Here is a 21,811-nt window from a genome sequence, read left to right on the forward strand (position 1 = left end):
CATGGGTTCCCATTCTAACTCCACCACTTTACAATTGAGCCGTTCTATATCTATTTCCCCTTCTGTAACATAGGAATATAACACCAACTTCCCAAGGAGTTGTGAAGATTACAAGGTAATACATGTAAACCACCTAAAATAATTAATGGTGGTTGGCTTTCCCTTCGTGTCCTTCTTGGATGTTATTTGTATCCAAAGTCACCTAATGTACAGTTCCGGGAAGCTACTATTAACAAATAACACTAGCCTGGCATGGTGGCACATGCCTGTAATCCCAGCACTTTGGGAGGCCGAGGCGGGTGGATCACCTGAGGTCGGGAGTTCGAGACCAGCCTGGCCAACATGGAGAAACCCCATCTCTACCGAAAAAATACAAAATTAGCCGGGCGTGTGTGGCACATGCCTGTAATTCCAGCTACTCAGGAGCCCGAGGCAGGAGAATCGCCTGAATCCGGGAGGTGGAGGTTGCGGTGAGCCAAGATTGCGCCATTGCATTCCAGCCTGGGTGACAAGAGCGAAACTGTCTCAAAAAAAAAAAGTAACTCTCCAGTTATGCCCAGCTGCTGTCCACATTCCCTTTACAGACTATGTTCCTTTGGGACCCCCGAGAGGGACAGGGGGAGCATTTAAACTAGCTTACTTAGTAGCTTAGATGGAAAACAGTGATACTAATAATCTCTTTTGAATAACTGGAAGGGTTTTCAGCACTTGCAAAACAAAGGATAGAGATCCTTACCGAAGTCCAAAATTCACACACAGTGCTTTCTCCAACAATGCTTGATTTTATCTTTTAAATCATTTCTCCACACAGAACTCAAGATGTAGAAGGTAAATTAACTCCCAAATACCTCCAGCTTTCTATATTGAGACATTATATACATGCATATATGTATGTGTATATATGAATGTGAATGGGAGAGGTGGTGGTATGTGAAATAGCTAAAATACCTTGCTGCTTAAGACTTTAAGGTTTTTTTTAACCATCTGTCCTAGTTCTCTTTGAAGTAGACTGGTAGAGATCAACATCCACTGGGATGCTAAACATTTCAAGCAAAACCCTGATCATTTTATTCTCCGTTTTCTTCATCCTTAGTTGTCTCCTTTCACATTTACTTTCTATTTCACAATTAAAGATTTCTCCTTAATCACTGACTGAATTTATAATTTTCAGTAATAGGAAAACATAACATTTATTGGGCATCTATGTACCATATACATCTTGAAGCATTCTCTCCATTTAACCAATGGGAGCCTAAGGCTGGAGGCTGCAAGTAAAGGCATGCAACACTGGGCTGCCAGGCCTGGAGGACAAGCCCTGTTTTGCCACTAATTAGATCTATGATGAGGCTGGCCACCCGTAGTGCACCCTCAACAGTGCCAGTTCACACCTGCTGCTCAGGCATCCTTACTAATGGCATCCCTTCCACTCTCAACAGTATCTGGAATTTAAGTTATACAGTCCTCCTAGCTATAGCCTCAACAAGGCTCCTTATCCCTCTGCACCTGTTTCCAAAATCTGAAAAAGGAGACAGGATTAGATAGTTTCACAAGAGTTTTTTCAAGCTGTTTCTGTGATTTCCATTTCGGAATTAAAACAGCTTCTAAAGCAGTCCAATTATGAAACTTAAAGATCTTTCAGTCTGTCTTCCTCCCACTGATAAACTAACGTCTATTTTTCTCTGATTAGTTTAGACCCAACCTGTTTGTATAGACAAACAATGATGTAACCGACATTTAAGAGTCAATGAGTATGTCAGCAACTAGAGGAAACAGAAAACAAGCTGGAATCGGTACAATTGTTTAAGTGTGTTTTACTTCACTCATCTCCTCACTCCTTCTTAGGTTGGATTAATGTATTAATGATGCCACGACCAGGATACTCCCCACCATGTGTGAGATTGGCGGATATGAAACACCCAACCAAAAACATTTTCACCTGAGCTTAGATTTACTTACTACCCTAGAGCAGAAATGGGCCAGGGGAGATACCTAGACACAAGGCCATGAAATTCCCACATTGGGATAGAACTTGAAGCTCTGACACATAAGAAACGTTAACCACAGGAAGTAGCAAAAGAAAAAGAAATGGATGAGAAAACGGCAAAGTGGGACAACCCAACATTCCGCCACCACCCTCCATACCTCAGGCAAGGAGAAACGCTGATTTTGGAGTAAATACATTTATTGATACCCATTTCATATATAGTTCAAGGAAATAATCTATAAATATAAAAAGCATTTTTCTTTTGGATATCACCATGGTCCATGTAAATACTCAACAGTCAGAATCATCTGCAGGAAGCACTCCAAGTCACACTGTTAGGTTTACAGACCTGAATATACATATTGCATTAAACAGTGGCACTTATGTACTCAAGTGGTCCAGTGGCTTTGGAAAATATGACTACTGGGCATGTGGAATAGAAACAATGTGTTAAGTTTAAATCAATGGAAAGGGTATCAACCATCAACAAAAGCAACAATTATGAATTAATATCCTAGGCAAAGAAAGTACCACAGTTGACACTTGGTGTCAGAATACTGGAGACAAAGTATGTAAAACAATGCCTGTTGCAGCACCACGTGCTCACTCCAACTCCCAGTGGACAGTCCCCCCAGTGCCTTAGGGTCACTCGTGGTCAACAAAATGCAATCAAGAAGCTCGATAGCTTAGAATAAAAGGTCTGTAGAGGCTGATATCAAGATTAAAGTAAGCTAAACATTTCAGTGACATAATGAGTTTCTCCCCTAGGAGGGGATTGTGGGAAAAACTTTTAATTCCCTTTGTTACACTGAGCATGATCATTTATGTAATGCAGAAGAAAGAACCCAGACATCTGGTACTCAGAACATAGGTGCAAAAATTTTCTTCCATTTCAAAGTTTTTTCAACACTTCCGAGGGAACTAATGCAACCACCGTTGAGCCTTGCTCTCCACCTAATGCAGCATAAAATTTTCTCTCATTTCTTCAATATAGGAATGTCTTGCTGCAGACTATGTGTCTTCTGAGTTAGCAAGCAAATGCGTTTAAAAGGTCTTAGTTGTGCAATGTCCGAAACTGAAATCTGAGAGGCAGTGTTAGAACTTAAGCAAGGCAGAATTTTGAGAGTTTACTCAAATGAAAGCCTAAGTGAAGCATATAAAAATTCAGTCTTTTCTATTATTTTCAACTGGAATTGATGGCAACATTCCCTGGTAAGGATGGGTAACGTGTTATCTCCAGGTCCAAAATATCCCAACTATTTAAAGGGGACCCAAAAGAGGAGAAACACACACTTGAGTTCTGTGGTCTCCAGAATTTTTTTTTTTTTTTTGCCATTTTCAAAAAAGAAATAGTAGCTTCAGTTGTACACCACCAGTTGAAGGGGTTTTCATCCAAATGAGAAACTCTACCCCTTGTCTCTAGTGGAACAGGCACCAGATTCCCACAAGCAGCAGCTCCCATGTCCTGTAGCACGTGGCATCCGACCCTGGAGTGACTAGTAAGCTGGCACAGAGCCCCGATGCTGGGATTCAGACTAGATGGCGTTTCGTGGCGTGCCATTGTGTGTCAGCGCTTTCAGGCTGGAGGCACTAGTCTGGTGACCACAGCTCCTGTGAGAAGTCACACCCACCTCAAAAACCTCATGAATAGCTTTTCGGAAACAGTGGAAGTTGTAGTCTATTAAACCTGCAGGAACGAAAAAGAAAAGAATGCCTCCTGAATTGTCAATTGTGAAATTTTATATTTGGGTTTGCAGCCAAAAATAACTCGGATAAACACTGGTTGGAAATTCTTAAGCCTCCAAACTAGATAGCAACCTCTTCAATCGTAAGAACAGCTGGTCATCGGTCAGGTGCGGTGGCTCACGCCTGTAATCCCAGCACTTTGGGAGGCTGAGGCAGGCAGATCACGAGGTCAGGAGATCAAGACCATCCTGGCTAACACAGTGAAACCCTATCTCTACTAAAAATCCAAAAAATTAGCCGGGCGTGGTGGCGGGCGCCTGTAGTCCTAGCTACTCGGAGAGGCTGAGGCAGGAGAATGGCGTGAACCCGGGAGGCAGAGCTGGCAGTGAGCCGAGATCGCACCACTGCACTCCAGCTTGGGTGACAGAGCGAGACTCCATCTCAAAAACATAAATAAACTAATATAGAAAAAAATAAGGAACTGCTAAGAATCAGTGCAAAAAAAGATAAATATATATGGAACAGGTAAAATGTGAAAGAAGAAACCTGAATAGCCATGAAAAGGTACTTGCTCTAACCAGTAATTTAAAAAGTAAAAATGAGAATCAAGTAAGATACCCTTTCACACCTACCAGATTGACAATAATTAAACAGTCTAACAATACCAAGCGTTTTTAAGGATAAGAAGTGATAAGAACTTCCACAGACAGGTGCCAGCCCGGGGTGAAAATGGTAAAGTCACTTTGGAGAGCTGTTTGGCAATATCTTTATTAGTCAAAAGATATATGTACTCTATAAATTCTACTCCTAAATGCATACCCTAGAGAAATTATCCACATGTGCAAAGGCAAACTTGTTCATGAGCATTTGTTACAGATTTGAAATTTTTAAAATAATCCAAATGTCCAGCAACAAGAAAATAAAATGTGGTATAGTCAACCCATAGAATACTATATGGCAGTGAAAAGGAATGAACTAGAACTATGTGTCATCGATCTGAATAAATCTCAACAATGAGAAAAGAATCAAGTAAGCTGCAGAAGACTACTTATATTTTTTATATCATTTATACAATACTCTATTAAGGATAGACATGAAGTGAAAAAATAAGAAAAATAAAATACATATAGCTCAAAGGAAGGGATTTCAATTGAGAAAAACACACAGAGCTGGCCAGGCAGTTGGCTCTCATCTGTAATCCCGGCACTTTAGGAGGCTGAGGGAGGAGGATTGCTTGAGGCAACAAGTTCAAGACCAGTCTGGGCAAGAGAGAGAGATCCTATCTCTACAAAATATTTTAAAATTAGCCAGTATCCTGTAGCATGAGCCTATAGTCCCAGCTACTCAGGAGGTTGAGGTGGGAGGATCTCTTGAGCCCAGGAGTTTGAGGCTACAGTGAACTATGATCATGTTGGGGGAATGGAGTGAGATTCTGTCTCTTAAAAAAAAAAAAAAAAAAAAAAATATTTTAACTGTATTTATCATTTTAGTTCTTAAGCTGAAAGGTGAAGATACATGTTTTGTTTTACGCAAAAATTTGTGAATATCTGAACTATTCCATTAAAAACTCAGGTAGGCCGGGCGCGGTGGCTCACTCCTGTAATCCCAGCACTTTGGGAGGCCAAGGTGGGCGGATCACGAGGTCAGGAGATTGAGACCATCCTGGCTAACACAGTGAAACCCTGCCTCTACTAAAAATACAAAAAATTAGCCGGGCATGGTGGCGGGCGCCTGTAGTCCCAGCTACTCGGGAGGCTGAGGCAGGAGAATGGTGTGAACCTGGGAGGCAGAGCTTGCAGTCAGCCGAGCTTGCGCCACTGCACTCCAGCCTGGGCAATACAGCGAGACTCTGTCTCAAAAAAAAAAAAAAAAAAAAAAAACTCAGGTAGAAGAGGAAGGACTTGTTGCAGTAAGTAACAGAGCTACTGTAGATCCTTGAGTAGTTAAACAATATAAAATACATTTTCTGAAAACTAATTTGCCTTTGGGATAAAAGATGACACATACTACACCCTCCACATATATGTCAACTACATGAATATTATCAAGTAAGAGGCTACTGCAGCACCACTGGCCTGAAACAATGAGAACCTGGAGTAGAATCACTGACAGTGAAAATGGAAAGGAAACCCAAGAAACAGTTCCAAGAAACAAATGATCAGATTTGGTGAAAATTCAATATAAACAACAAAGAAGAATAGAAAAAGGAGATCACGAAATCTCCTCTGTGAACCAATCTGCAAGGGCCCCTTCGGCAATCACACCACACAATTACCTAACTACAAGATATCTACGCTTGGAGAGAAGAAACTCGCATAACTAGTGACAGAAGTATGACAGCCACGAGAGTCGCAAAACAGGGGAAATATTCATCAACCAATGATTGACGTGACGTTGAAGGTAACATTCACAATATTTAAGAGAGAATGTCTTACTAATAGCTCCAAACATGGGACGAGATCATGAGACCAAGTCATAGCTGGAGATGTGAATTTTTTAATCACATAGAGAAGATTAATTGAAGCCATGTATTTGATGAGCTGACCTAGAAAATAAGCAAGCAGAAAGACTTGGCTCTGACAAACAGGACTGAGAAAAAGAAAAAAACAGAAGAAACAGGAGAGGTGGTCGGGAAAACAAACACAAAATATCCCAAGAATTCAGTTTCAGAGAAGCAAAGAGAGAAGAAAGTTTTCAGAAAGGAGGGACTGCCAAGATCACATGCTTAGAAGGTTGAAAAGCCTACAGAGTAAGAAAAGGCCACTGAATGCAGCAAAGAGGTAACCTGGTAACTTCTGAAAGTCTAGTTTCTATCATCAGAGTGAACAGGCAATCTACAGAATGGGAGAATATTTTTACAATCTACCCATCTGACAAAGGGCTAATATCCAGAATCTACAAGGAACTTAAACAAATTTACAAGAAAAATACTACCCCATCAAAAAGTGGGCAAAGGATATGAACAGCCACTTCTCAAAAGAAGACATTTATGCAGCCAACGAATATATGAAAAAAAGTCATCATCACTGGTCATTAGAGAAATCCAAATCGAAACCACAATGAGATACCATCTCATGCCAGTTAGAATGGCGATTATTAAAAAGTCAGGAAACAACAGATGCTGGAGAGGATGTGGAGAAATAGGAACACTTTTACACTGTTGGTAGCAGTGTAAATTATTTCAACCATTGTGGAAGACAGTGTGGCGATTCCTCAGGGATCTAGAACCAGAAATACCATTGGACTCAGCAATCCTGTTACTGAGTATATACCCAAAGGATTATAAACCATTCTACTATAAAGATGCACGCACACGTATGTTTATTGCAGCACTCTTCACAACAGCAAAGACTTGGAACCAACCCAAATGCCCATCAATGATAGACTGGATAAAGAAAATGTGGCACATATACATCATGGAATACTATGCAGCCATAAAAAAGGATGAGTTCATGTCCTTTGCAGGGACATGGATGAAGCTGGAAACCATCATTCTCAGCAAACTAACACAGGAACAAAAAACCAAATACTGCATGTTCTCACTCATAAGTGGGGAGCTGAACAATGAGAACACATGGACACAGGAAGGGGGACATCACACACCAGGGCCTGTCAGGGGGTGGGTGGCTGGGGGAGGGATAACATTAGGAGAAATACCTAATGTAGATGATGGGTTGATGAGTGCAGCGAACCACCATGGCACATATATACCTATGTAGCAAACCTGTGTGTTGTGCACATGTATCCCAGAACTTAAAGCATAAACAATAAATAAATAAAAGTCTAGTTTCAGTAGACTTGTTCAGATGGAAGCCAAACTGCATTCAATTAAACAGGTAATGAAAGCATTTGAATGCAGAAAGGCTAGAATTAAAATCTTGATTTAAAATGAAAGATCAAAAAAAGAAAAGAGAAAGTCTGGACTATACATGGAAGGAAAGGGACAAAAGCAGTTTGAGCTTCTTTTTTTTCTAATAGCCATTTGTCTAACACTGCAATTATTATTTTCTCTTGTTTTCAAAGACCTGAGAAGTTATGGCAAAGAAATTAACATAAAAAGAGCTTTTTAAAATGCTATTACCTTTTCGTTCAAAGCTTTCTTCCCTTAGAATGCAGACCAGTGCCAAAAATTTAGTCACCTCCTTTAAATAAAGGACAGTTGTATTATTCAGCTTGATAATTGCCATAGATTCTTTGTCATAAGCACTTCCACTTCCATCTTCCTTTAACCTATTTTAAAAGAAAGTACTATTCATTACAGGTTTCCCATCTAGGCATCTGCCACATTTAATTTGCACAATGACATCACCCAGTTTCCCAAACATCTCTGGGAAAGAACACTGGCTTAAATGTATTGGGAGAGAGTGTTGTTAAGGTGTAGTGTTCCTAAACACAGAATTTCAGGGATTCCTATTAAAAACAACAACTCCATACACATCCTTTAATATAGATAATCAGACACGTGGAGAAAAAGGTGCAAACATATGTATATCCTAACCAGTGAAATGACAACATTACCAACATCTCACCAGGTGGGGCTACTCACCCCCTAGACTGTGTTCTGTAAACCCAGCTGACGTGTCTCCTCTACTGTCCTCAGGTCACAGGGACCCTCTGGGACCTGCCGCCTCACTTAGATGAGCTCCTTCGAGGCATATTCTATATGCCAGGTCAATCACATTTTCACAGAAAACATATTTTTTGCTTCCTCACAAAAGCAAGAAAATACTTAGACTAAACAAGAACAGTCTCAGCTAGAGACTAGCAGGGACTATGTTGAAATCAACAACTTTTAAAAAGAGATATGGACTCAGAATCTTTTCTGATGTACTTGCCTATAAAAATCTAAAGTTTATCTAGTTATTGCTAGGAATTAAGAGTTATCAAAAATGCTTTTTTAAAAGTATTTGCCTTCAAAAACAAAAAAGGTGAGGGAAATATACTAAAAAGAAAATGTCGGCTGGGCGCAATGGCTCAAGCTTGTAATCCCAGCACTTTGGGAGGTTGAGGCGGGCCAATTGTCTGAGGTCAGGAGTTCAAGACCAGCCTGGCCAACATGGTGAAACCCCATCTCTACTAAAAAATAAAAAAAAAACATTAGCCAGGCATGGTGGCTCACACCTGTAGTCCCAGCTACTTGGGAGGCTAAGGCAGGAGAATCACTTGAATCCAAGAGGCGGAGGTTGCAGTGAGCCGAGACTGTGCCACTGCACTCCAGCCTGGGTGACACAGCAAGACTCTGTCTCAGGAAAAAAAAAAGGAAAAAAGGAAAAGAAAATGTCAGGAGTAATTGGTAATTTTCTTTGGCAGTAAAACAATGTATCTTTTTTCTCCTATTTTCACTTTTCTATATTTTCCATGCAGTTTTTAATGAACAGGGGTGAGGTTTATTTTTTAAACTATTCCGAGCCTTACAATTTGTGTTCTCATATGGTAGCATAAGCATAATGTCAAAAAAAATTTGGGATCTGGCATGGTGGGTCATGCCTGTAATCCCAGCACTTTGGAAGGCTGAGGAGGGAGGAATACTTGAGCTTTGGAATTTGAGACCAGCCTAGGCAACACAAGAACACACACACACACACACACACACACACACACACACAATCTTAAGGTGACAGAAATAACACTAAAAGAGTTGTTAGTGGTTGACTTGAGTAGTGGCTCTTTACTCCTATTTTCGTTTCTCTATATTTTCCGTGTATTTTTTTTTCATGAAGTGGGGGCTTATTTTTACCATTCTGAACCTTGCAGTTTACCTTCTCATACATTTCTTTGATCCTCACAACAACCCTAAGGACACGAATTATTACTATAGCCCTATTTAACCACATTATGTCCTTTCTGCAACAAGCGAAAGTAAACTACATAAATACAAAGAGGACTATGCCCATTGAAAAGATACAGAGGCCAGGCACATGGCGTACACCTGTAATCCCAACACTTTGGGAGGCCAAGGAGGATCACTTTGGCCCTGGAGTTCAAAACCAGTCTGGGCAACAAAGTCAGACTCCATCTCTACAAAAATATCCAAAAGTTAGCCAGGTGTGGTGGCACACGCCTGTGCTCCCGGCTACACAGGAGGCTGAAGGAGGACAGCTTGAGCCCAGGAGGTTGAGGCCGCAGTGAGCTGTGTTCACTACTGCACTCCAGCTTGGGCAACAGAGACCATAGCTCAAAAAAAAGGTAGGAACTGAAGTTCATTAAAAATGAAGTGATCTCCTGGCAAAGTCAGGACTCAAACTTAGGGTTTTTAACTCAATTCCATGCAGTTTCCAGTACCTTAACTAATATAAAGTTAATTTGGGAAGACAGAATGGAGGGGAAGTTGGTGTCATTTGCTTTTAAGAGTATAGAAGAAAACTACTTCCTTCTAACTGGAGAAGAGGAAGTTGTAAGTGCTACATGTTCTCAGCTTATGGTTAAGATGCGCCATGTAGATCTTTTTCTGTGCCACACGGAAAGTGAGAACAAGAACTAACTCTGACAACAGGTTCCAACATAGACAACCCTGAAGATGATTCCCTAAACCAGTAACCACAGCCAGCAACCGTAAGAAACTATAAAGCTCCTAATGTCAAGCCAGCATATGATCTTGAATCACACACTAACATGAGAAAGAAATAAGAAAGGCACATTCTATTCAAAGTCTGGAGATTAGAGTGACTTGATTTGGCTGTGATTAATAAAATTAAGAATAAAAATATGTTAATGACCTTAAAATGCTTGCTCAGAATCTGTAAAGCATAAGATCTGCTTTCTACATTTATCTGTTTTAACAGTTTTTAAGACTATTAGGAAAATATGTTTATCTGAATCTTAATCAAAATAATGCCAAGGTAGGCCAAGAGTGGTGGCTCATGCCTGTAATCCCAGCACTTTGGGAGACCAAGACGGGAATACTGCTTGAGGCCAGGAGTTCGATACCAGCCTGGGTAACACTATGAGACCCTGTCTCTACAAAAAATTAAAATTAAAAAAACAAAAAAGGCCAACTGCAATGGTTCATACTTGCAACCCCAGCACTTTGGGAGACCGAGACAGAAGAATCACTTGAGTCCAGGAATTCAAGACCAGCCTGGGCAACATAGTGAGACCCCATCTCTACGAAAATCAAAAATCAGCCAGGCATGATGGCACATGCCTGTAGTCAGGAGGATCACTTGAGCCTGGGAGGCTGAGGCTGCAATGAGCCGTCATTGTGCCACTACACTTCAGCCTTAGTGACAGACCATGTCTCAAAAAAAAAAAAAAAAGAAAAAAAAAGTTAGCTGGGTATGGTGTGGTGTGTGGCTGTAGTCCCAGCTACTCAGGAGGCTGAGGTGGGAGGATCACTTGAGTCCAGGAGATTGAGGCTGCAGTGACCCGTGGCTGGAGTGCAGTGATGCAATCACAGCTCACTGCAGCCTGGAACTCCTGGGATCAAGCAATTCTCCTGCCTCATCCTCCTGCTTAATCCCCCAAATTTAGCTAGGACTACAGGTGGACACTACCACACCCAGCTAATATAATGTACTTTATTATGTACAAGGTATTTTAAAATGTATTGGCTGGGAGCGGTGGCTCACGCCTGTAATCCCAGCACTTTGGGAGGCCGAGGCAGGTGGATTACCTGAGGCCAGGAGTTCGAGACCAGCCTGGCCAACATGGTAAAACCCTGTCTCTACTAAAAATACAAAATCAGCCAGGCATGGTGGTGCACCCCTGTAATCCCAGCTACTCGGGAGGCTGAGGCAGGAGAACTGCTTGAATCCGGGAGGCAGAGGTTGCAGTGAGCTGAGATCACACCACTGCACTCCAGCCTGGGTGACAAGAGTGAGACTCTGTCTCAAAAAAATAAATAAATAAAATAAATAAAATGTATCTAACACTGAAAATAAATTTTACAGTTAAATTTGATTTTTGTATTATAAAAAAGTTGGTTTATGAAATTTTGATTTGTTTAAAAAAAAAGCAAATGTTCTACTCATCCATTGTTTAAATTAGAAGTGGGAAATACAAAACTTACCTAAAATATATAATAAACTGACAATATCTCATTTTGATTATGTAAAGAATTAAAACAAGACGGGCATGGTGGCTCATGCCTGTAATCCCAGCGCTTTGGGAGGCCAAGGCTGGTGGATCACGAGGTCAGGAGTTCGAGACTAGCCTGGCCAACATGGCGAAACCCTATCTCTACCAAAAATATAAAAAATTAGCCGGGTATGGCAGCAGGCACCTATAATCCCAGCTACTCGGGAGGCTGACGCAGGAGAATAGTTTGAACCCAGGAGGCAGAGACTGCAGTGAGCTGAGATCTCACCACTGCACTCCAGTCTGGGCGACAGAGTGAGACTCTTTTTCTGAAAAAAAAAAAAAAAAAAAAAAGGGTCGGAAGCAGTGGCTCACACCTGTAATCCTAGCACTTTGGGCGGCCGAGACAGGCGGATCACAAGGTCAGGAGATCGAGACCATCCTGGTTAACATGGTGAAATCCCATCTCCACTAAAAATACAAAAAATTAGGCAGGCATTGTGGTGGGCACCTATAGTCCCAGCTACTCCGGAGGCTGAGGCAGGAGAATGGCGTGAACCTGGGAGGTGGAGCTTGCAGTGAGCCGAGACCGCGCCACCACACTCTAGCCTGGGCGACAGAGCGAGACTCCATTTAATAAATAAATAAATAACAAAAGTGAGCATATAATCACAAAAGTTAAAGGAATAGACAGACAGATATAGAATAGGTAAGACAAATGTACTCTCCTACTCAGAGGCAGCTGGAGAAAGACACTGCAAAATTAAGCAAAAGACCAAAATGAAGGGCAGAGTCAGAGGTGAAAGAGATATTTAGACTAGATGGAGCAGAGAGAAGACACAGAAAGTAGAAAGCAAAGATAATGCTAAAACATCTGAAAAGCAACTTGAGAGTGCTGATGTTAATACACCAGGGGAATCTAGGAAGTCAGAGGGTGCAGAGAATGTTATTAACTCTTTTTTTGTTGTTTTTTTTTTTGGTAAGGCTGAGGTCTATGTTGCCCAGACTGGTCTCCCAACTCCTGGCCTCATGCGATCCTCTCACCCCAGCCTTCCAAACATCTGGGATTATGGGCGCAAGCCACCACACCTAGCCATTATCAGCTTTTGAAAAGCCAGTAATTCTCCAAAGTTTTCACTAGTCCTCTGGCCTATTCTACAAAATCACTTGCTGGCTGGCTTTCATAAATTTCTATATAGAGTTGGCAAATTTACATAAAGGAAGAGCTCAAATTTTAGAGATTTATTTTGGAAACTTGTATATATGGGTCAGATTTTTATAAGTTCTTCCAATATCCAAAATTCTAATTACTTTCTTTGCTCTCTGAAAGATTAAGAATCCCTAATTCCACAAAGCCTGAGGTTAAATCAGGAACCAGAACTTACTTTGTTATTCAGACCATTTTAAATAAATTAATCTAGTTTTTCAATCTAGCTAAGTTCCAGTAGTGAGAAGACACAGTGCAACCCTCCCCCATCCTCACAACAGCGGGAGAAACTTGCAGTGATAAACAAGTCCAGTTCTAGTCATGCTTTCCAACTTTTCTTAGCCATTCTCTGAAGGAGTAAGACCCAGCAGCCCACTTCCAGAGAAATCACGCTCCAAGTTAAAGCACCATGGTCAGAACAATCCCAGTTCATGTAGTACTACTTGCCAGAGGCCTCAGAAATTAGTCTTCTGGACAAATCAAGTTAATAGTTTTCCGCCTGTCTGAGATATTGCAGGAATATATACATAACTTACCCATATATACAAGACACATCAATTACAACATCAATCATGTCACAGCAAAGTTCGTAAGATTGCATATCCACAGGGGAGCTGTCTGTTGCAATGTAGATTTTGCTGACAACATCAAAGAGAAAAGCTTTTTCAATACCTGAATTCTTGGAAAAACAAATGGGAAACTGTTCAGTATTTTTTAAGAATCACAATTTACAACTTATCGAAGATCTTAAATTACTGAATAACATCCAAGGTCATTTTCATTATATAACCCAATACCAACAAACAAATAGCACTTGCTTGAGAGACTTCTATTATCCAAAGAATGAAAGAGGAATTATTTCTCTCCTCTGATTTACTGACATAATTTCCTAAGTCAAATCTTCTTCTTCTTCCTCTTTACTCAAATGAATTATTTTCTAAGACATCACAAAAAATTTAACAAAAATCTCTAAAAATCAAGCGATGCTACATTTTCAATAATCCTCTTATTAATATAAACCATCTCTGATTTGAATCACCTTGCTAACAGGAAAGGCGTTATGTGGCAATTTACAAACCATAAAAGAATTACATGTTGACATCAACCTCTATTTAAGAATTCAGAAAATAACTCGAATAATATTTTATGTTATCATTTATTTTACATGTTAAGTGGGTCATTAGTCTTTGTACTTGATACAGATTAATTCAAGACTTTTTTGGAAAATTTGAAAACACAAATATATTCACAAAAATGGAATCAGAAGCTGCAGTGAATTAAATATAAATTGCTCACTTACTGATATAAAGATATTTAATAGGTTTTCCAAGGTCGGCAGTTGTGGAATGAGTTTCTGCACCACCTTACTAAAGGCTTCAAATATTGAATGGTCATAGATACTAGTCAGATAAAAGCTGAAAAACACAACATAGCTTGATTAATTTGAAAAATACCTTATGTTCTATGACAACTATTATAATACATAAAATTTCAAGTTTCTTAACATTTGATTTCAGTGAGTTCAATAAAGCCTCTTTATCTTGTCTACCATGCCCATCACTCAAGATGACAAATACACTTTCCCACCTGGCTTCATCTCTTTACTGCATTTACACGGGGGCAACTGAAGTAGTACTGAGAAAAGGATTTTCAGGTACATAAACTCCAACATTCACCGAAGTCTTTGCAATCTGATCCAAAAAGCTTTTTTTAAGCACATAACTGAGACCAAAAATAAGACTAAAAACCGAGAAAGCTAGAAGAGTTATGTGACATTTATTAAATAAGAACATAATTCAGGTTTCTACTAAAATGTCACCTCAAAAAGTTCTTTCCAGACCAGCCTACCTAAAATAGCACTCTTGTACCCAAGGCTTTCAACCCCTTTCCCCTAATTTGTTTTTCTTCACACTATTGGTAAGCACTTAAAACGATACTATACATTCATTTTGGTGCTTTTGAGCTGTGTCACTGAAAATGTTAAGTTCCAGGGGAAAGAGACTTTGTCAGTCTTGCTCCTAGCAGCAAGCCCACTTCCCTGAACAGTGCTCATAAGTATCTGCTGAACAAACAAATGAATACAACTCGTGTTTAGAATTTATGTAAAGAGCATATTAAAGAGGATGGGAGTTGGGACTCTACAGAGAATGGAGGAATCTACAGGAGTCTGGAAGCCTAAAAGGACTTACGGTGGAGAAGTAACACATGTAGATTGAATAAAGCATGTATTTGAGAGGGAAGCCTTTAACAATTTAAACACTGTCAACAATTCTATCTGCTTTATAACTCAGGGAGTATAATCTTCATGATATAGTCACATCCACCACACATTTATACGTATATATATTATAACATCAGAGACACAGAACTTTATAGGTAATTTAAAGATACTTTCAGCTGGGCACGGTGGCTCACGCCTGTAATCCCAGCACTTTGGGAGGCCAAGGCAGGTGGACCACTTGAGGTCGGGAGTTCGAGATCAGCCGGACCAACATGGAGAAACTCTGTCTCTACTAAAAATACAAAAAATTAGCTGGGCGTGGTGGCGCATGCCTGTAATCCCAGCTACTTGGGAGGCTGAGGCAGGAGAATCGCTTGAACCATGGAGGCAGAGGTTGCGGTGAGCCGAGATGGCATCATTGCACTCCAGCCTGGGCAACAAGAGTGAAACTCCATCTCAAAAAAAAAAAAAAAAATACTTTCAAGGAGCTGACCTAAGAACCTAATCTAGCCAGACAGGAATTTAATCTAGATGTAAGAGCACTGGAACAGGTAAGGCCGAGATGACCCTACAGACACTAAGGAGAAAGGAATATTTTAGTGTTTCCTGTAGGCCAAAAGGTGAGCAAAGAAAGAATGTCCTGCACCTTTGAGGCTTGAGGTAGATGGGGACAGGGAGAACCTGCAAGTCACAGGGCATTTTAGTAAGCTGAGTTTCTAGAAACTGCAAATGAAAAGGCGCTTCATCCATAGGACTGCTAGTACTAAATAAAAGTCTTTTTTTTTTTTTTCTTTTCGAGATGGGGTCTTGCTCTGTCACCCAGGCTGGAGTCCAGTGGCACGATCTTGGCTCACTGCAACCTCCACCTCCTGGGTTCAAGCGATTCTCCTCCCTCAGCCTCCTGAGTAGCTGGGACTACAGGCACACACCACAATGCCTGGCTAATTTTTTGTATTTTTAGTAGAGACGGAGTTTTGCCATGTTGGCCAGGCTGGTCTCAAACTCCTGGTCTCAAGTGATCTGCCCACCTCGGCCTCCCAAAGTGCTGGGATTATAGGCATGAGCCACTATGCCTGGCCTAAATAAAAGCTTGATGCAACATTCTACTGAAGTTAACAAGGTCTAGGACCCTACATGGTACCGAGGAAAGGGATGGCATGTACCACTGGGGTGGGATGCCTGGAAAGGAACACAGACACGGAGTAAAGAGAATCAGAAGGATACCCATGGAGCACTGGGGAACACAGGACAAGAACGGCTCAAAATCCAGGTAAAAACTATTAGCAGTGGATTCCCAAAAAAATAAGACTGAATTTTTATGGAGAGCCACTTTCATTTTCTCCTACAAACATTGCTGAATTTTTATTTTTTTAACATGAATTACTTTCAAATTTTTTAGAAATTTAATCCAGGCAAACTAGAGGTCAATGAGACTTTTCTACATGGTTTCCTAGAATAACTGAAAGATCTTGGAGCCTGAGACCCAGAGAATTTTAGGGGGAGGCATAGCAGTTAGTTTGAGCCCATAAAGAAGTCACAACAACAGAACGGGGACAGAGAAATAACTTGCTGTGTCTCTCCCCTTCTCCCTCTTTAAGCTACTTCTATCATCAAGAGAACATTTTCTTGGGTACTTTTTAATACTCATTTCTACCTATATCAAATAAAATAAGATGTACAAAAATATTCCTCATACACCTTTAGAACGCAAATACACAAATCAATCCTATCTAGTAGGTATTATTTAATAATAATTTCTTAACAGTAGTTACAAACCAATACTCCTCTAAATTTAATAGCAGCCTTATGCACATTTATAAGATAAACCCACCTAAGCCAAACTTTATAGAGTTTCATAAAAGTATAATGTGTTTTAAAAGCTAAGATATATTACAGTCAGTCCAGGGGGGAGGTGGAAGGGAGCCAGCAAGAAAAATAAAAATGAAAAATAAAAAGAGTCAGTCCAGATTTGAAAGTGCACTCTCTGTATAAGGCTGTTCCTACTGAGAAAGATACTGTCTAAGACTCAAGCTAAAGACTTCTACAACAAATGTGACAGATTCACTTCACGGAAGCAAGGCGGGGAAAAGTAATGAAACAAGAGGAAGGAGTCCCAAAGCAGATTTATGCCATGAAGAAACAGCCTGACTCCAGTCTCTTGAGATGAATTTGGAAAAGCACCAATGGAAACACTTCACATGACTTCAATCTCCAGGAAAACACAAAAAGTGGGTAATTTCTCAGTATCAGGCTCCCCAGACAGCCTGGAATTCAACAACGAGATCAAAAACATAAAAGATGTGGAAAGGGCACACAGGTAGCAGAAAGCTATGGTGTTTGTAATGACAGAGATGGGAATACATTTACACATTGTTCAGGGCTTTCATATCAAACACACATGTTGTTACCTAAGATGGAGTTTTTCTAGCCCAGCATCTGCAAGGTCATCATTGGCCCTTTGATGAATGTCCCTCTGTGTTTCTATTTTGTGATCATCAGACAGACCATCAACTTTGTGAATAAAAACCTCAAAATTCATGTCTGGGTTAACTTTGTAGGCTTTAGAAACAGTAATGTGAAGTCTTGTTAAAGCCTCCATGTAGTCATCCTGTAAGTCAGAACAAAATATTTTTTAAAAGAAATCTTACAAAAGTCAAGTAATGAGTTAAAGCCTCAAACCACCTCTGTCCCCAACCACAGAAAAATACTATCCTAATTATCATCAATATTCAAACATTCAAATATATTAACTATGCTACTAAATAACTCTTCAATTGTCTCAAGATAAAAAAATTCAATTACCAAGTTAATGCTTGTAATTTTTAATATTAATTTAAGAAAGGAAAAATGAACATTTTTTCCCAACATAATTTTTTTAAGTAATCCCAGCTCTGCCATTTTATTCAGTGTGTCACTTTAAGCAAGTTGCTTACACTCTGATCTCAGTTTACTCATCTGTAAGATGAGAATTACAATACCTAACAATATTGTGAAGATTAAATTAATGAGATCGCGTATGTGAAGGCACCCTCTGTAGAGCCTATCCCTCAGACAGCATTCTTAACTAATGCTTAAGCTTATAAAAAGTAAGCTTCTTAAAGGATAGGGACTTGCCCCATTCATCTCACTGACTGCCACATGCTAGGCCCTCCATAAATGCTTGTTAAGCTAAACTCAATTTTGACAATTAAGTAAACTACTCACTCTAATATCTACTGACTCAGTTCTCATATTCCTCTTCATGTTATGGGATGGGATCTTTTCAGGGAACGACATCACTATTATTATAAAATATAGCAACATCTACCATTAACCAATAAAAGTGGAAAGCCAATGTTAGCTGCTCGTGAACTAGGACTCAAGGATGTAAACCATATCTCCTAATCATCTTGATATTCTGCACCTGCACAATGGCATGTCTGCTCCCAAAGCACTCTGCAACTGCATCTCGTACACTGTTAGGGAATCTGCTGCCAAAGAGATAAGCTGCAAGCACACGACAAAGAAGATAAACAACTTTCCTTTGTTTCTACATCTTTTTCCCACCAGGAAAGAGGAGTAAACACATTACTGACTACCTGTGCGTCAATGACGTATATCAATGCTCCTGTTCCCCTGAAGATCATCTCATAGTCGAAGGTTGGGTCAAAAAAGTCCATTTGCCCAGGAAAGTCCCATATCTGGAAATTCACAAAGGAGCTATTGGAAATGTCATCCTTATAAATCTTGTTGGTACTTTCCAAAAAGAGGGTCTCGTTGGGTGACATCTTATGAAACACCACCTGTTAAAAGAAAACAGGCAATTTTATGACTATTAAACTTCAGAATTTAAATTTCAAATTCCACCCTGATTTAATATTTAAACATTTGATCTCATAACAAAAAAAATTTTTGAAAAGTAGGAACTGAATGGTGAATCCATTAGTATCCACTATCCCTTTATTTTTGACAAAAGAAGACACCAAATTAATTTCAATTAAATCTATTTTGGAGCTAAATCTGTTCCCCTATGTTCTATGCACCATACTCAGTACTAATAGTAGCAATCTCTATCACCTCCATTAGTTTTTCTGGGGGAAAGCTAACACTAATTCTATCAGAATCTGCTTTACGATTATGAAAGCCTTACAGCTAAAGCTTAAGAAGTCTGGTTTATTCAAAAATTACTTGAATGCCTACCTCAGGCTCTGAGGAGTAATTAAAAAAGTGAAACAGACTGGACTCTGCCCTCACTGACTTTGCAGTCTAAGAAGGGCAGTGCCTATACCAAGTAGAAAGTGAAAACGTCCAGGGGGAGGCCACGGGGACTGACAGGGAAAAGATAGCTCCCATGAGAAAAGAAACGTAAAGGCAATTGTTAAGAATCACAATAATCGGCCCGGGTGCAGTGGCTCACGCCTTCAATCCCAGCACTTCAGGAGGCCGAGGCGGGCGGATCACTTGAGGTCAGGAGTTCGAGACCAGCCTGACCAATATGGTGAAACCCTGTCTCCACTAAAAATACCAAAATTAGTCGGGTGTGGTGGTGCACGCCTGTAGTCCCAGCTACTCGGGAAGCTGAGGCAGGAGAATCGCTTGAACCCAGGAGGTGGAGGCTGCAGTGAGTGGAGATCACACCACTGCCCTCCAGCCTGGGCAACGAGCAAGACTCCGTAACAAAAAAAAAAAAATCACAATAATCACAACCTACACAGTTCTAACATAAAACTACTTTGCCTCTAACTTACTTTCTAGAAGAGAAAAGTGAACATTTACTCTCAAGGTTTTCTCAGTAACAAATGTGAATAACTAAAATTAGTTTATTAAAAACCTACAGTCAACGTACCCAAGTTTTGCTGTAGAGGTGAAAATCAAGGTAAATAAAACACAGTACTCCAGCAAAACTGGAAGAACGCTGCTTTTTAAAAAGATCCCATCTACAAAATATCACAGATTCAGAAAGAAAAAAAAAATCACAGATTTATTTTGGATAGGCCTTTGCAACAGAGTGGAGAGGTGAAAAGACCAGGTGCCTGCTGATACTAGTTTTATTACCGGCTCACTCCTAGTATAATGGGTTTGGCTGATGGAGGAAGTCAACCTTGCCTCTATTTAACCCTTACTAAACAGTGTAGGCCGGCGTGGTGGCTCACGCCTGTAATCCCAGCACTTTGGGAGGCCAAGGCGGCCGATCACTTGAGGTCAGCAGTTCGAGATGACCCTGGCTAACATGGTGAAACCCCGTCTCTACTAAAAATACAATAATTAGCCGGGCGTGGTGGCACGCGCCTGTAATCCCAGCTATTCGGGAGGCTGAGGCGGGAGAATCGCTTGAACCTGGGAGGTGGAGGCTGCAGTGAGCCGAGATTGCGCCACTGCATTCTCCAGCCTGGGCGACGGAGCGAGAGACTCCGTCTCAAAAACGTAAACAAACAAACAAACGTGTACAGCCCTCCATTTGTTCATGAAAGCCCAAAAGTGAAAACAGACTAGGTCTGCAAAATATTCTCAAAGTCTCAGATATTCTCAATATCTCAAAATATTCTCAAAGTCCCCCCTACAGGGGGAACATCACCAGTAATTACATTCACCAGGCCACAACTACTGAAATGGGTGCAATCTCACTACCCAATTCCTAGTAACGCTACAGCGAAGTCTCCTTCACATCAGTAGCGAAAATTACAACGCCCAGTGTCTTAGTCACAACTCTTTCTGACGCTACTCCCTGGGGCTCTGCTGGGAATCCCGGCACACTCAGGTCACCTGAAGTGAGAACAAATCAAAACGGGCCAAGGGAGGGAGTCCACGAAGTTCTCCAAGTGAGAACTGGAGAGTATGTCTCAGTTTCGTAAATGACACAGGAGCAGGGTCCCAGGGGGCGGAGGTCTTGGGCGGTGCCACCGGGCACCTGCCTCCCTGCAACCAGTTTCGCCTTCAGCGCTCCACTTGGCCTCAGCTGACTTGGGCGTGGACGCAGAGGTCGGGGTCCCAGCGCGGGCCGCGCCTGTGCGCTCGCAAGAGTGGAAGAGAAAGTGCGGAGCGACCGAGCGCAGACGGGCCCCGGCCGCTGCCCTCCCGGGCGTCCCCGCTACCGGACACCTGAGTCCCGGGGAGGGGGCGGGGGACCGGGCGCAACCCCGCTCACCTTCTGGATGGAGGACTTGCCGCTGCGCCGGAGTCCCATGAGCAGAATCCTCGGCTTGGAGCTGTCAGAGCCCCCCGGGCCACAGCCTCCGCCTGCCCCTGCCCCAACCCCGCCGCCCGCCGCCGCCGCCTCCTCTTCCTCCTCCTCCACGCCGTAGCCGAAGTCCTTTGGAAACGAATCGGCCGCGCCGTAACTGCCGGCGAGGGGCGTCTCCTCCGCCCCGTACTGCAGGGACATGGTGCTGGAGCCGCCGCCGCCCGCGCCCTGACAGGCCAGGCCAGGCCGAGCCAGGCCGCCGCCTCCCCAGTCCGCCTCCGCCGCCGCCGCCGCCGCCGCCCCCAGCAGCCGCCACCGTCCGGCCCGCCCCCCAGAGCCCGGCTCTCATAGGCCCCGAGCCTAAACCCAGCCGCTCATTGGCCGTCCGAGCTGCCACTCGAGAGCAGCAGGGTAGGTGGTGCCCCGTCACGTGCCGGAATCACCTGACTCAGAGCCGCGGCGGGGGGAGGAGGAGTCACGAGGAGGGCTGCCCGGCCGCGCCTCTTGCCCCGGCTCGGGCCCTCAGCCCTCGGCCCC

General features: G+C 41.8%; 1 protein-coding gene across 1 annotated transcript; it reads right to left on the minus strand.

The window, feature by feature from the left end:
* Nucleotides 1-2,164: 2,164 nt before the first annotated feature.
* RRAGC (Ras related GTP binding C) lies at nucleotides 2,165-21,595 on the minus strand. The gene is made up of 7 exons (XM_032160316.2): nucleotides 21,239-21,595; nucleotides 18,693-18,896; nucleotides 17,523-17,722; nucleotides 14,194-14,308; nucleotides 13,430-13,572; nucleotides 7,752-7,900; nucleotides 2,165-3,671 (listed from the first exon to the last, which is right to left on the minus strand). Exons 1-7 carry the CDS (start codon nucleotides 21,473-21,475, stop codon nucleotides 3,520-3,522), a joined length of 1,200 nt encoding a protein of 399 aa, XP_032016207.1. The 5' UTR covers nucleotides 21,476-21,595; the 3' UTR covers nucleotides 2,165-3,519.
* Between the last annotated feature and the right edge of the window lie 216 nt (nucleotides 21,596-21,811).

Source organism: Hylobates moloch, unplaced genomic scaffold (genome assembly GCF_009828535.3).
Source record: "Hylobates moloch isolate HMO894 unplaced genomic scaffold, HMol_V3 SCAFFOLD_8, whole genome shotgun sequence".
Classification (NCBI taxonomy): Eukaryota; Metazoa; Chordata; class Mammalia; order Primates; family Hylobatidae; genus Hylobates; species Hylobates moloch.